The sequence below is a fragment of the Capricornis sumatraensis genome, chromosome 14 (genome assembly GCF_032405125.1).
Source record: "Capricornis sumatraensis isolate serow.1 chromosome 14, serow.2, whole genome shotgun sequence".
NCBI classification, from domain to species: domain Eukaryota; kingdom Metazoa; phylum Chordata; class Mammalia; order Artiodactyla; family Bovidae; genus Capricornis; species Capricornis sumatraensis.
The window spans coordinates 58,489,402-58,502,675 of NC_091082.1; the positions used below are offsets into that span (position 1 = coordinate 58,489,402).

At 55.2% G+C, this 13,274-nt stretch overlaps 2 protein-coding genes across 3 annotated transcripts; one reads left to right on the forward strand and one right to left on the reverse strand.

The window, feature by feature from the left end:
- INTS11 (integrator complex subunit 11) lies at positions 1 to 10,282 on the forward strand. Of its 2 annotated transcripts, XM_068985610.1 has the most exons (17): positions 1 to 114; positions 1,015 to 1,112; positions 1,531 to 1,604; positions 1,894 to 2,122; positions 6,649 to 6,747; positions 6,832 to 6,866; positions 7,111 to 7,249; positions 7,692 to 7,756; positions 7,923 to 8,112; positions 8,284 to 8,367; positions 8,752 to 8,841; positions 8,947 to 9,109; positions 9,202 to 9,309; positions 9,408 to 9,469; positions 9,539 to 9,681; positions 9,764 to 9,893; positions 9,983 to 10,282. In XM_068985610.1, the coding sequence occupies exons 1-17, from the start codon at positions 87 to 89 to the stop codon at positions 10,043 to 10,045; spliced, it is 1,800 nt and encodes a 599-aa protein (XP_068841711.1). In that variant the 5' UTR covers positions 1 to 86; the 3' UTR covers positions 10,046 to 10,282. The 2 variants fall into 2 exon arrangements, with proteins under 2 accessions (XP_068841711.1, XP_068841712.1); XM_068985611.1 differs by lacking the exons at positions 1,531 to 1,604; positions 1,894 to 2,122.
- Positions 10,271 to 13,024, reverse strand: PUSL1 (pseudouridine synthase like 1). The gene is made up of 8 exons (XM_068985613.1): positions 12,949 to 13,024; positions 12,629 to 12,686; positions 12,349 to 12,536; positions 12,063 to 12,212; positions 11,797 to 11,967; positions 11,116 to 11,170; positions 10,873 to 11,035; positions 10,271 to 10,549 (listed from the first exon to the last, which is right to left on the reverse strand). The coding sequence occupies exons 1-8, from the start codon at positions 13,011 to 13,013 to the stop codon at positions 10,545 to 10,547; spliced, it is 855 nt and encodes a 284-aa protein (XP_068841714.1). The 5' UTR covers positions 13,014 to 13,024; the 3' UTR covers positions 10,271 to 10,544.
- Positions 13,025 to 13,274: the final 250 nt, after the last annotated feature.

Consider the following 13,274-nt stretch of genomic DNA (forward strand, 5'->3'; position numbering starts at 1 on the left):
ACGAGCGTGGCTGGGACCGGGTCGCGGGCCTCGGGGTCTCGTGGCACCGGGGTGATCCCGCCCGCTCGCTTGGCTTGCCCAGCAGGATGCCCGAGATCAGGGTCACGCCCCTGGGTGAGTGCTGGGCGGCGCAAGGAGCGCCCGAGGAAGGCTGGTGGGGGGCTCGGAGGTCCGGGGACCCCGGGACGTGTCTTCCTCGTCGCGCGGCCCCCCGCCCGGCGCCAGTGCTTAGTGCACCTTCCTCCTGCCTCTGCGTTCGCGCACTCGCTGCCTTCCACCTGTTCCATATGTCTCGAGCCCCGCTTCCCTGCAGCCTCCGTTTACCCGTGGGCCGTTCACCCTACGTCAGTCAGACCTTGTTTTGCTTGACCGGCGCAGCGTTAAAAACAAAAACCAACGTCTCTCCCGCCCCCAGCTTGCCCTTTGCGGAAGATATAAGTGCATAGTTTAAAAACAGTACAGCAGTGCGAAGGAGGTACAGCAGGTCACTCAGAATCGGAACAGCCGGGGTCTCTGTGCACAGGTGCCAGGGGCTTTCCGGAAACCTGCCCCCCTGCCACGGCCATATATCCGTAGCGTCTTCTAGCAGGGTTGTCCCCCGCAGCTCTACATGCTCTCTTCTATGGTGCATTCTCAGAATAGCCCACCCAGCCTCCCGCTGCAGTAGTCTGCCCCTGGCCGTCCAGGGCACAGCACTCATCCCGCCCCGCCATAGGTGTCCTCACACCTCTCCTACCTGTTGACTCCGGTTCCCCTCTGGCTGCTTCAGCTCCATGCTCTCCTCACACCTGGTTCCTCTCCAGGGGCCTCTGCAGGGTTCTCCTTCCAGCCTGTTTCCCCCTGTGGCATCTTTCTCACCACTCACTTTTGCCAGCCTTTTTCCCCTATGGCATCTTTCTCACCGCTCACCCTTGAACAGTCCTGTCTTTTTACTGCTTTTTTTACCCCAAATCCTCACTGGACAGTGGGAGAGAGGGGGGCATGGCTGTCCCTTCGACTGGTCCTCCCATACAGGGGCTGGCCAGGATGTGGGCCGAAGCTGCATTTTGGTGTCCATTGCGGGCAAGAACGTCATGCTGGACTGCGGGATGCACATGGGCTTCAGCGACGATGTGAGTCTCAAGGGTGGGCGGGCTGGCATCCAGCCTGCACCTCGGCGTCATCACGGAGGGACCTGGGCCTCGGGGTCGCAGGCTTTGACTATGGAGGAGGAACGGGGGCAAGTGGGCACTGGTAGGAGGGCAGCCCCCACCGTCACCCAACAAGTGGAGCACTTGCATGGGTCAGACTGTACTGGAGCCAGGGCACGGCTGTGGGGTCTCAGCTCTCAGGTACTGGCTCAGCAGCCTGACTTCTGCCCTACATGCTCAGGGGTTCTGAGCAGTCGGTGGCCTCAGTGGGCCTGCAGGGTGTGGGTGTCAGGCTCAACTGCACCCTGACCCAGGGGCCATCCCCACAGCCCTGCCTGCCCCACAGTCACCTGAGCCCTGGGCAGGCGGCATCCTGACACTTTTGCTTCTCCCCCCACAGAGGCGCTTCCCCGACTTTTCCTACATCACCCGCAGTGGCCGACTGACCGACTTTCTGGACTGTGTGATCATCAGGTGGGCGCCTTCCCCACCCCCAGACCCAGCCACCCACCCAAGTGGCATACTGGTTCTTGTTGCCCTGAGCCCCTTCCTGTTCCTTCCTGGAACGTGAAGCTGACCCCATAGTAACTGCCTGCTGGTGGCATCGCTAGACACTTGGGCCTGAGTCCCTTTTGCCCTCTCCCTCTCCCATGTTCAGGGCCATGTCTGACACATAGCAGGCCCTCAGTGAGCAGAGGAATGGGGGTAGGGTTGCTGGGTGGAGGGTTGGGGGGCATCCAGCTGACTGGTGCTGCGCCTGCAGCCACTTCCACCTGGACCACTGCGGGGCACTCCCCTACTTCAGTGAGATGGTGGGCTACGATGGGCCCATCTACATGACCCAGCCCACCCAGGCCATCTGCCCCATCCTGCTGGAGGACTACCGCAAGATCGCCGTGGACAAGAAGGGTGAGGCCAACTTCTTCACGTCCCAGATGATCAAGGACTGCATGAAGAAAGTGGTGGCTGTCCACCTCCACCAGACGGTGCAGGTCAGCCCCCCACCCCCGCCCCCAACTCACTCTGCTGCCATCCCAGGGACCCTTGGAGGCAGAAGGTGAGCGTGGGGCCCAGCTCAGATCCAGTACTGAGCAGGGCTCCTGCCACTCCCTGGCTCTGCCTGAGCGTGTGGAAGATGCCAAAGAGGGCCACTGTGCCATCTGAGCACACGGGAGCAGGCCGGGCAGGTCAGAGACCAGAGTGTGGGCTCATTGCAGTGGACTGACTCAGGGTGGAGGGGTAAGACTTGAGGCAGGCGAGTGACATCAAATGTAAAATTTATCACAAGGATCATGGATTTGTCTGTTTCTTCTCAAGAGTCTAGGTTTTGCTTTTTTTCATGAGTCTGACATTTGGGGTCATCGTATTTTTCAGATTGAACCCTTTGTTGAGTTGAATCATTCTGTGTATCCTCAGTAATGCTTTATCTTCGAGTCTGCCTTTCTGGTGAAAGTTCGCCCCTTCCCACACCTTGAATCCTTGCCCTTAGTACTTTTATCCTTTCTGCAGCGTGTTTTATTTTTGTTTTTTGGCTGCACTGTGTAGCATGTGGTATCTTAGTTTCTTGACCAAGGATCAAACCTGCTCCCCTTGCAGTGGAAGTGCAGAGTCTTAACCACTGGACCACTAGGGAAGTCCCTCTGCATCATATTTTAAATGTGACTCTTTTCCACGGCTTGGCTTTAATACAACCTGATGGCCTGTCCTATAGGAGAGGTGTGCACTCCACATGTAATAATTTGGGATTTAGGTGTATCGTTTTCTGTTTACTTCCAGTTTGTCCATCTTGTTCTATTTCCTTTATTATCTTTTTCTGGACTGAGTTTTTAAAACTCCATTTGTCTTCTTATTTTATAAGTAATTATATGTTCTTTTGTAATTCTTTTTGTTGGCAGAGATTACAAAACACATCCATGACAACTCAGCTCTAAGGTACTTGGAACTTTTGCCTCTTTCCTGGACAATGGAAGCATCTCAGAGCATCTTGAATTCACTTACACCTCTCCTACTCACCAGCTCTTGTTTCCACATAGCAGGATTTTAATTCTGTCAGCCTATGAGGCCCCAAGGCCCTCACCATTTGCTAGGTACCATCTCCATTACCCTAGCTGTGTCCCTGCTCCTTCCCGTGGTCTTCACTTTGTATTTGCAATGAAGAGCATCAGTATGGATCTGCTGGTGACAAATGCTGTCAACTTTATTTATCTGCAGATGGCTTTATTTCACCTTGATCATTAAAGACTTTCTCCCTTAGGTTCAGAATTCTAGGGCAGCAGGTACTACCAGGACTCATGTCTTCCACCTGCTATTTGTAGGAGAATCCTCTTGGGCGGCTTGTGGGATTCTGTCCTTTCCTGCAGATTGGCAGGTGGCCGTGCTGGCTCCACCTGTTCCCTTCCTGCTCAGGTGTGAGGCCCTGGAGCTGCCCCCAGCTTCCTCCAGGCTGACTGGAGATCTTTCTCCTCCAGACCCTCCACTGTCCTCATGTCTGTATTTCATTCTGGATAGCCTTTTTTATTTAGTTTAGTTCATTAATTCTCTTCTTGGTTGTATATAATGTGCTGTTAAATTCATCTGTTGAATTTTCTTTTTAAACTTGAAATATAATTGACTTACAATATTATATGTTGCAGGTATGCAGTATAGTGACTCACAGTTTGTAAAGGCTATACTTCATGTATCAGTCAGTTCAGTTCAGTTGCTCAGTCGTGTCCAACTCTCTGCGACCCCACGGACTGCAGCATGCCAGGCTTCCCTGTCCATCACCAACTCCCAGAGCTTGCTCAGAGTCATGTCCATTGAGTCGGTGATGCCATCCAACCATCTCATCCTCTGTCATCCCCTTCTCCTGCTGCCTTCAGTCTTTCCCAGCATCAGGGTCTTTTCTAACGAGGCAGTTCTTCCCATCAACTGGCCAAAGTATTGGAGTTTCAGCTTCAGCATCAGTCCTTCCAGTGAATATTCAGGACTGATTTTCTTTAGGAGATCAGTAAAGGCTACACTTCATGTATAGTTATTGTAAAACGTTGGCCCTCTTCTCTGTGCTGTACAACATATCCTTGTAACTTACTTTATGCATAAGAGCCTGTACCTCTTAATCCCCCATGCTTCTCACCTTTTTTCTCTTCCCTCTCCCTACTAGTAGTTTGTTCTCTATGTCTGTGAGTCTTGTTTTTATTACATTCACTAGTTGTTATCACATATTAAGTGATATAATACAGTATTTGTCTTTCCATCTGACTTATCTCACTTAGCATAACGCCTTTCAAGTCCATCCATGTTGCTATAAATGGCAAAGTTTCATTTTTAAAATGAGTAGTAGTCCTGTGTGTCTGTGTATACCACATCTTTATCCATTCATCTGTCGAGGGGCATTTAGGTTGATTCCATATCCTGGCTATTGTAAATAGTAAACAGTAAACATTTGGGTGCATGTTATCTTCTCGAATTATTGTTTTCTCTGGATGTATGTCCAGGAGTAGGATTGCTGGATCATATGGAAACTCTAATTCTGGCTTTTTGAAGAACCTCCATACCATTCTCCATAGTGGCTGCGCCAGTTTACATTCCCACCAACAGTATAGGAGGGTTCTGTTTTCTCCACACCCTCTGTAGCATTTATTATTTGTAGACTTTTTTGTAAAGTGGTACCTTATTGTAGTCTTGATTTGCAATTCTATACTAATTAGCAGTGATAAGTATCTTTTCACGAGCATGTTGGCCAGCTGTATGTCTTTGGAGAAATGTCTGTTTAGATCTGCCCATTTTGGGGTTTTGGAGGTTTTTTTTTTTTAATTTTAAAAATAATTTTTGTTTTTGGCTGCACTGGTCTCTGTTGCTGTGCGTAGCCTTTTCACTAGTTGTGGTGAGCAGGGACTACTCTCTAGTTGCGGTTTGTTGGCTTCTTACTGCAGTGGCTTCTCTTGTTGCGAAGCACGGACTCTAGGGCACAAGAGCTTCAGTAGTTGTGGCACATGGGCTCAGGAGTTGTAGTGCATGGGCTTAGTTGCCCTGCAGCGTGTGGAATCTTCTTGGACCAGGGATTAAACTCACGTCCCCTGCAATAGCAGGCAGTTTCTTAACCACTGGATAACCAGAGAAGTCCCGAGTTGTTTTTCTGATAATTGAGCTGTATGAGCTGTTTGTGTATTTTGGAGATTAATACCTTGTCAGTTGCATCATAAGCAAATATTTTGTCCCATTCTGTAGGTTGTCTTTTTGTTTTGTTTATGGTTTCCTTTTCTATGCAAAAGCTCCTAAGTTTAATTTAGGTCCTATTTATTTACTTTTGTTATTTCCATTACTCTAGGAGACGGATCCAAAAAGATACTGCTGCTATTTACATTGGAGAGTATCCTGTCTGTGTTTTCTTCTACGGGTTTTATGGTGTCTACTCTTTAACATTTAGGCCTTTAATCTGTTTTGAGTTTATTTTTGTGTGTGGTGTTAATGTTTTAGTTTCATTCTTTTACATGTATCTGTCCAGTGTTTACAGCACCATTTATTAAAGAGGCTCTCCATTGTATGGTCTTGCCTCCTTTGTTGTAGATTAATTGACCATTAGTGTGTGGGTTTATTTCTAGACTTTCTGTCCTGCTCCATTGATCTATATTTCTGTTTTTGTGCCAGTATAAAATTGCTTTGATTACTGTAGCTTTGTAGTAGTCTGAAGTCAGGGAGCCTGGTAACTCCAGTTCTGTTTTTCTCCATTTTTCTCTCCATTTAGCATGTAGTTTTGATGACTGTAGTTTTTCAGTATAGTCTAAAACTGGGGAGTGTGATTCCTTCAGCTACGTTCTCTGTCAGGATTCTTTTGGCTTTTTAGGGTCTTTTGTGTTTCCACACAAATTTTAAAATCATTTGTTCTTCTTCTGTGAAAAATGGTTATGTTGATGTGCTGTGTGCTCAGCTGCTCAGTCATATCTGACTCTGTGTGATCCTATGGACTGCAGCCCACCAGGCTCCTGTGTCCATGGGATTCTCCAGGCAAGAATACTGGAGTGAGTTGCCATTTCCTCCTCCCAGGGATCTTCCCAACCCAGGGGTCAAACCTGCATCTCTTGCATTGGCAGGCAGATTTTTTACCACTGAGCCACCTGGAAAGCCCCAGTATTTTGATAGGGATTGCATTGACTATGTAGATTGCCTTGGGTAGTATGGCTCTACTGAAATCTTAGTTTGGATTATAGTTTCTCATTTTAAGATTTCCACTGTATTTAATAGTTTCTAGTTTTTTGCTAATATTTTTAATTCTTTTTTTCTCTGTGTTAAAAACAATCCTTTTAAAGCCTGTGCTTGAAAACCCCAGGTGCCCTGAGTCTGCTTCTATAGACTGTTGTTTCTCCTATTTCCTTCCCTATTGTCCCATTTCCTGTGTCCAGTTGCTTCTAACCAGAACTGGATGTTGCATATGGAAAAAACCAGCATAGTGAAAGGCTTGAATGATGTCCCAGACTCCACCTCCCTGCCCTCTGACCGGTGCAGCCCACAGACCTGAAGTCAGCCTTCTTCTCTGCAGGTGGATGATGAGCTGGAAATCAAGGCTTACTATGCGGGCCATGTGCTGGGGGCAGCCATGTTCCAGATTAAAGTGGGCTCAGAGTCTGTGGTGTACACGGTCAGTGGAAACTTGGGGCACAGGAAGGGCTGCCTGGCTGAGGAGAGGGAGGAGGCTCCTCCTCATCACCACATTCTTTGCCAGGGGGACTACAACATGACCCCAGACCGGCATTTGGGGTAAGTAGGCCTGTGCATTTGTTTCATTCATGGAGGTCCCTGCAAGGGTATAGTGACCCTCAGGGGTGTGTCGGGTACCTGAGTGGTCTGTATCACTGTCCCCTGGGTGTCCTCCTATCTCCCTTCAAGCGTTGCGGCCTGGGCCTGTGCAGAGAAGGCAGGCTGCCCACCAGAGGGTACAGGAGGGCCGTGGCCGTGTGCAGCCTGGACTGTCTCCCCCTGGCCGCACCCACCTGTGTTCTAGAGCTGCCTGGATTGATAAGTGCCGCCCCAACCTACTCATCACAGAGTCCACCTACGCCACCACCATCCGTGACTCCAAGCGCTGCCGGGAGCGAGACTTCCTGAAGAAGGTCCATGAGACTGTGGAGCGTGGTGGGAAGGTAGCTGGCAAGGGCGCAGGGCCCCCAGGTGGTACTTGCCACATGTTCCCCAGCCATGCTGCACAGGTTTTTTGGCTTTCCAGCATGTGGTCAGGGCAGGGATGTTGTGTGTTCTGGGCACAGAGGGAGGAAGGTTTGCTCAGCTCTGGGAAGACCCTTCAGCCAGGGCTTATTCACCCCTCATACCTCAGACCCCAATGAAGGGCTGGCCAGAGTGTCTGCTGACCATTGGTCAGTTTTGCTGGGACAGAACAGGAGCTACACACAATTGTCACAGGGCCTCCAGCCCCCAGAGCTGCCAGCAGGGCTGATCTTCTGAGAAGGTGTGGCCACAGGGAGTAACTGCCTGCCCCTGTGTGGATGTTTGGGGTTGACACAGTTGGAGGGGGACAGCATGGCCAGGGGTTCCTGCCCAAGCTGGCCTCACAGCCCCACCCCACAGGTGCTGATCCCTGTGTTTGCGCTGGGCCGTGCTCAGGAGCTCTGCATCCTGCTGGAGACCTTCTGGTAGGTGCAGCCCAGAATGGTTGCTTTAAGCCCTGTGCTGCTAGCTGTGGGTGGGGGAACGCCCTTCCTGGCACTGGACTTGACCCAGGCTGAGGGCACATGGAGGCCACTGGCTGGCCCTGCTCCACAGTCTCCCCACCATGCCCTTGCCCTGTCCTGGCTGCAGGGAGCGCATGGACCTGAAAGCCCCCATCTACTTCTCCACGGGCCTGACAGAGAAGGCCAATCACTACTACAAACTCTTCATCCCCTGGACCAACCAGAAGATACGGAAGACCTTCGTGCAGAGGAATATGTTTGAGTTCAAGCACATTAAGGCCTTTGACCGGGCATTTGCCGACAGCCCAGGACCCATGGTGTGCCCTGGTGCAGCTGGGGGGCGGGGGGGCAGGGGCAGGGAGTTCCACCAGGCTCAGGCTCGCTTGAAGGGTACGGCGTGCCTCTGTTCTGGGAAGATGGGAGGGCAGAAGGCTCTAAGGGCAGAGGGAGCATCTTCTGCCCTGACTGTCCCCACACTTGCCCCGAAGGTCGTGTTTGCTACCCCGGGGATGCTGCATGCTGGCCAGTCACTACAGATCTTCCGAAAGTGGGCAGGGAACGAGAAGAACATGGTGAGGGGTCTGGGCCCCAGGGCTGGCTCCTTGGGGGCAGGGGCTGCCCTGGCTGGGGGCTTGCTGCCATTAGGAGGAGCAGGCTGGGCATGCTGGTGCCTGAGGTCTGACCCAGGCTGACTCTCACTGTGTCTTGGACCATCTGCACCAGGCAGGAAAGCCCCTGGCTTCCTGAGCACCGTCATGGGGGTCAGGCCTGAGTGGGCTTGTGCTGAGACCACTGAGCCTGCTTTTCCAGGGTCTGCAGTGGGCCTTGAAGGGAAGGGCCCTCCATCAAAGGTTCAGGTTCAGGTGGGCAGAAGGGTGGGTGGGGGGAATGTCCCAGGAGGAAGCCCTGAGGCAGGAGGTGCAGGGGAGCCACTCATCCATCCCTCCCTCCCACAGGTCATCATGCCTGGCTACTGTGTGCAGGGCACCGTGGGTCACAAGATCCTTAGTGGGCAGCGCAAGCTGGAGATGGAGGGGCGGCAGGTGGTGAGTCCTCACCTCTCTCTACCAGCCCTGTGGATCCCACTTGGGTGGGTGGAGGCCCTCGGAACCACCACCTGTGCTGATGGCCCACATACTGCGGTGTTACAGCTGGAGGTCAAGATGCAGGTGGAGTACATGTCCTTCAGTGCCCACGCGGATGCCAAGGGCATCATGCAGCTGGTGGGCCAGGCGGAGCCAGAGAATGTGCTGCTGGTGCACGGCGAGGCCAAGAAGATGGAGTTTCTGAAGCAGAAGATTGAGCAGGAATTCCGTAGGCAGTCCAGGCAAGGGTAGGGGAGTGGGGGGTCTGGTGCAGGCGGGGCCCTCCAGCCTGGACTGAGGCTCTCTCCATCTCCTGGCCAGGAGTCAACTGCTACATGCCGGCCAATGGTGAGACGGTGACGCTGCCCACGAGCCCCAGCATCCCTGTGGGCATCTCACTGGGGCTGCTGAAGCGGGAGATGGCACAGGGTGAGCGGCAAGGCCAGCTGCAGTGGGGTTTGGGGGGCAGGGTGGCTGCTGGGCAGGTGACCCCAATTACTGTGCTGACCAGTGCCCCATCCCCACAGGGCTGCTCCCTGACGCCAAGAAGCCTCGGCTCTTGCACGGCACCCTGATCATGAAGGATAGTGTGAGTGCTGCAATCACCATGGGGCTGGGGGGCTGTCTCTGCCAGCTCTGACCCACTCTTGCCCCACAGAACTTCCGGCTCGTGTCCTCAGAGCAGGCCCTCAAGGAGTTGGGCCTGGTTGAGCACCAGCTGCGCTTCACCTGCCGTGTACACCTGCACGACACGCGCAAGGAGCAGGAGATGGCCATGCGTGTGTACAGCCACCTGAAGAGGTAGGCGCCCTGGCCGCCCTTCCCCATGGGTGCAGGGCGCACGTAGGGGTGCCAGGCTGGGCCTCACTGGGACTCCCTGCAGTGTCCTCAAGGACCACTGCGTGCAGCACCTTCCTGACGGCTCCGTGACCGTGGAGTCCATCTTAGTCCAGGCCGCTGCCCACTCCGAGGACCCAGGCACCAAGGTGCTACTGGTCTCCTGGACCTACCAGGTGAGGGCAGGACTGGTTGGGTCTCCCTATCACCTGGGGCAGGCGGGTCAGGGGGACAGAAAAACAGCCCTTCTTGCCTGTGGCTGCAGGACGAGGAGCTAGGAAGCTACCTTACATCTCTGCTCAAGAAGGGCCTGCCCCAGGCCAGCTGAAGCCCCGTGGACAGTAGAGGGACCTGGCTTTTGCTCCAGGACCATCTATGCTCCCGTCTTCCCCGTGTCCTTGGGTGTAGATCCCACCGCTCATCTGTGTAGAGAACACAGGGCCACATACCTGCTCAGGTGGCTGCTTTTGGCCAAAGAAACGGATCTGGGAGGCTTTTCACCTTTTATTTCTACTCCTGGCCTCCCAGGAGATGGGTTGGGGTTCTTGGGGTGTTGATCTCCAATAAAAACCACCACAGGCTGTCTGGGCGTCTCCCTTTCTGATGCTTCCGCCTGTCTCCTGTACCACTCCTCTGTGGCAGCCCACCTGGGCAAGCGCCCAGCGAGGTGGGGACTTGAGGCAGGTACAGGGTTGCTGTGGTCGTTGGACGGTGTAGGGCAGGGTCAAGCAGCGGAGCAGCAGAGGGTTACCTATGACTTCTATACTGGGTCTCTGAGGGCATGCGAGGAGGCTGCATGGAGGTAGGACCTATGGACAGACCCCAGGTCATCCTGGGGGCAAGAAGGTTTCTGCAGGGGCCAGACGAGAGCCTTCCATGGAACTGCAGAGCCCCTGCCTTTGCCCCAGAGTTCAAGTCCCTCCACCCAGTGCTGCTGTCTGGATCTCCCAGCTTCCCCGCCCCCTGCCCCAACCCAGGGCCAGGTCAGGATGGGGCTTGACTGAGGGGCTGTGGCACCCACTCCAGGCTACCTGCCTTTGGACTTTCCTGGGGTATGGCACTGCCACTAAGCACCCTTCTCCTGGTGAAGGCTCAGCCTTGGGCAGGGTCAGCCAGTCAGGGTAGCAGGGACCTCCTCAGGTCACTTTCTCTTACCAAGGCCTTCGTAGAGCACTGACTTCAGGAACAAGCCATGGGCAGGGGCCACACGGCTCTGGTGTTTCCCCAGGGGGTCCTGGCTCTCCAGAATGGCTTTCACCTGAGCAGGCATCAAAGCCCCCAGCCCCACGGCTACAAGTACAGCAGTCATTCTCCGCACCTGTGACCCAAAGCAAACACTGTTGCAGCTGCTCAAGCCCCAGGCCCCACCCCCAGGGAAGACCCCCGGACGGAGCCCACCTGTTTGTACAGGAAGGACTGGCTCTCAAACTCCAGGCTCCAGAACTGCAACCGCCTGGGAACATGGATGCCTCACAGTGTGACCCATGGCTTCCCACCCTGGGGTCCAAACGCCGTCCCCCCCACGCCCCCTTTACTATAATTGAGCCCAGTGAAAGGGAGACTAAAGCCAGATGACTAGTGCTTGTGAGGTGACTGCAGAGCTGTTGGGGCTGAGGTCCTGATGTGAGTTCAGAGGCAACTGGAAGGCAGCCCTGGGCTCTTCAGCAGGAGCTGGAGGCTGGGCCTAACTGGGAAGGCTCTGGAATCCAGTAGCTGCTGGATGGTTGGAGGCCCTAGGACAGTGGGGATGGGGTGAGGTGGGGGGCAGTAGAAACAACCCTTGTCAGCCTAGACCAGAACCACTGGCCTGGTGTTTCTCCGAAAGGAGAACCTTGTCCTTGACCACTAGGATTCGACCACGAGTTGGTGAGCTCTGGGCAGGGCAGGCAGTGTGCTCTGCCTTCTGGACCAAGGCTCATGGGTCCAGAAGGCCCACACCATGGCTGACAGGCACCCTCTTCTCCCCAGAAGCTGGATGGGTGGTTACCCAGGGAGCCCCAAGTGCAGCACTAGGGAAGGTGCTGAAGCTAAATCTAGCCTTTGCAGCCTCCAGACCAGAGTGCGGGCTACTCTTCTCACCTGCTTTCCTCGGGGAGGACAAAGGGGCTGGCGGGGTCGGGGGACACAGAGGCCCGGCGCAAAGTGCGCACCGGGCTGGAGGCTGGGCTGCCAGCCGACTGGAAGGCACTGAAGTCATGTGTCCCCAGGAGGTGCTGGGCGGCTTCCTGCATGGCAGCCACATCCAAGCAGCTGCAGGGAGCCAAATGAGTGGTCAGGAGTGAATGGCTGGCCAGGCAGGCCTGGCAAGCCCCTGCTCACTCAAACCGCTCACTCAAACCACTCACTCTGCCTGAAGCGCCCAGCACCGGTTTCGTTCAAATACAGGCAGCCTGTCAGGCCTAGGGCAGCCTGTAGCTAGGCGGTACAGGTAGGTCCTGGATATGGCTGCATGGCGGGCATGGAAGTGGCTGGGTACACGGAAGGCCTGTAGCACCCTGTGGGAGCAAGACCAGGAATGACCCCTTGCCACAGCAGTGTGACACCTTGGCATCTCCCCCATCACCCCCAAGAAGTTCTGTCCTCACCTCCCGCCTCTGCCATAGTGTACGATCCCAGGAGAGCAGTGTTCACCTGATCGCAGGGTGCTTCAGGTGGGTGTTGAGGGCTTCCGTCAGGACCTCAGGGGAGAAGGGTGGCAGATCTGAGCGGCGCTGGATGTCCAGGTGCGCCGCGTTACTTAGGGCGTGGACCCCAGCATCCGTGCGGCTGGAAATGGTGAACTTTACCGGCACCACCGAGTTCAGCCGCTCTGCGGCCTCCTAGGGGTGTGTAAGATACAGATGGGCCGGGCTCCCATCTGCCTCTCCCCAGGGTCGCCCTCCTCCCTTCCGGGCACGGGCCTGGATCTCACCTCCAGGTAGTTCTGGACTCCGACGGCGCGCTGGACGCCCCGGACGGCCGCGACCCCGCTGCGGGCAGGGAAGGTGGAAGTTAGAGCGCGGAGGCTGCTTCGCCCGGGGCCCCGCCCGCTCCACCCACTGCGATCAAAGGCGGCCGTTCCAGCCCTAGCGGCCGGGGCCCGAGGCCGGAGGTGAGGACCCTAAACTCAGCCTCCGCCATCCCCTCGGGCGCCTGTCCTCGGCTGCTTTCCGGCTCGAGCTTGGGTGCTCCCCGCGGAGCCGGGCTCCACGAGGGGGTCGCGGACACGGGTAGGAGGCTCAGAGGACGTACTTAAAGTCCGTTCCCAAATACTGGAAGTACACGAGGTAGCGCGCCCGCACCGAGCCCGCGCCCATAGCCAGACTGGACGAGGTGGAGCCGCAGGAGCTGAGCGGGACAGGCGAAGAGCCAGGTAGATTGGGACCGCACGTGGGGCTACGCGCCCGCGCACCCAGTCTGTCTACGCCCCCTGGCCGCTCTGGCGCTTGCGCCTGAGCTCTCGCCCCGCCCAGACAGCCTAGCAAGGCTGCCCAGGGCGGGGGAGCAGAGGCGGGACTAGACTTAGGGAGCGGATGCAAAGTGCCCACCCAGGGGAAACGCCGCCGCAGCTTCACGCA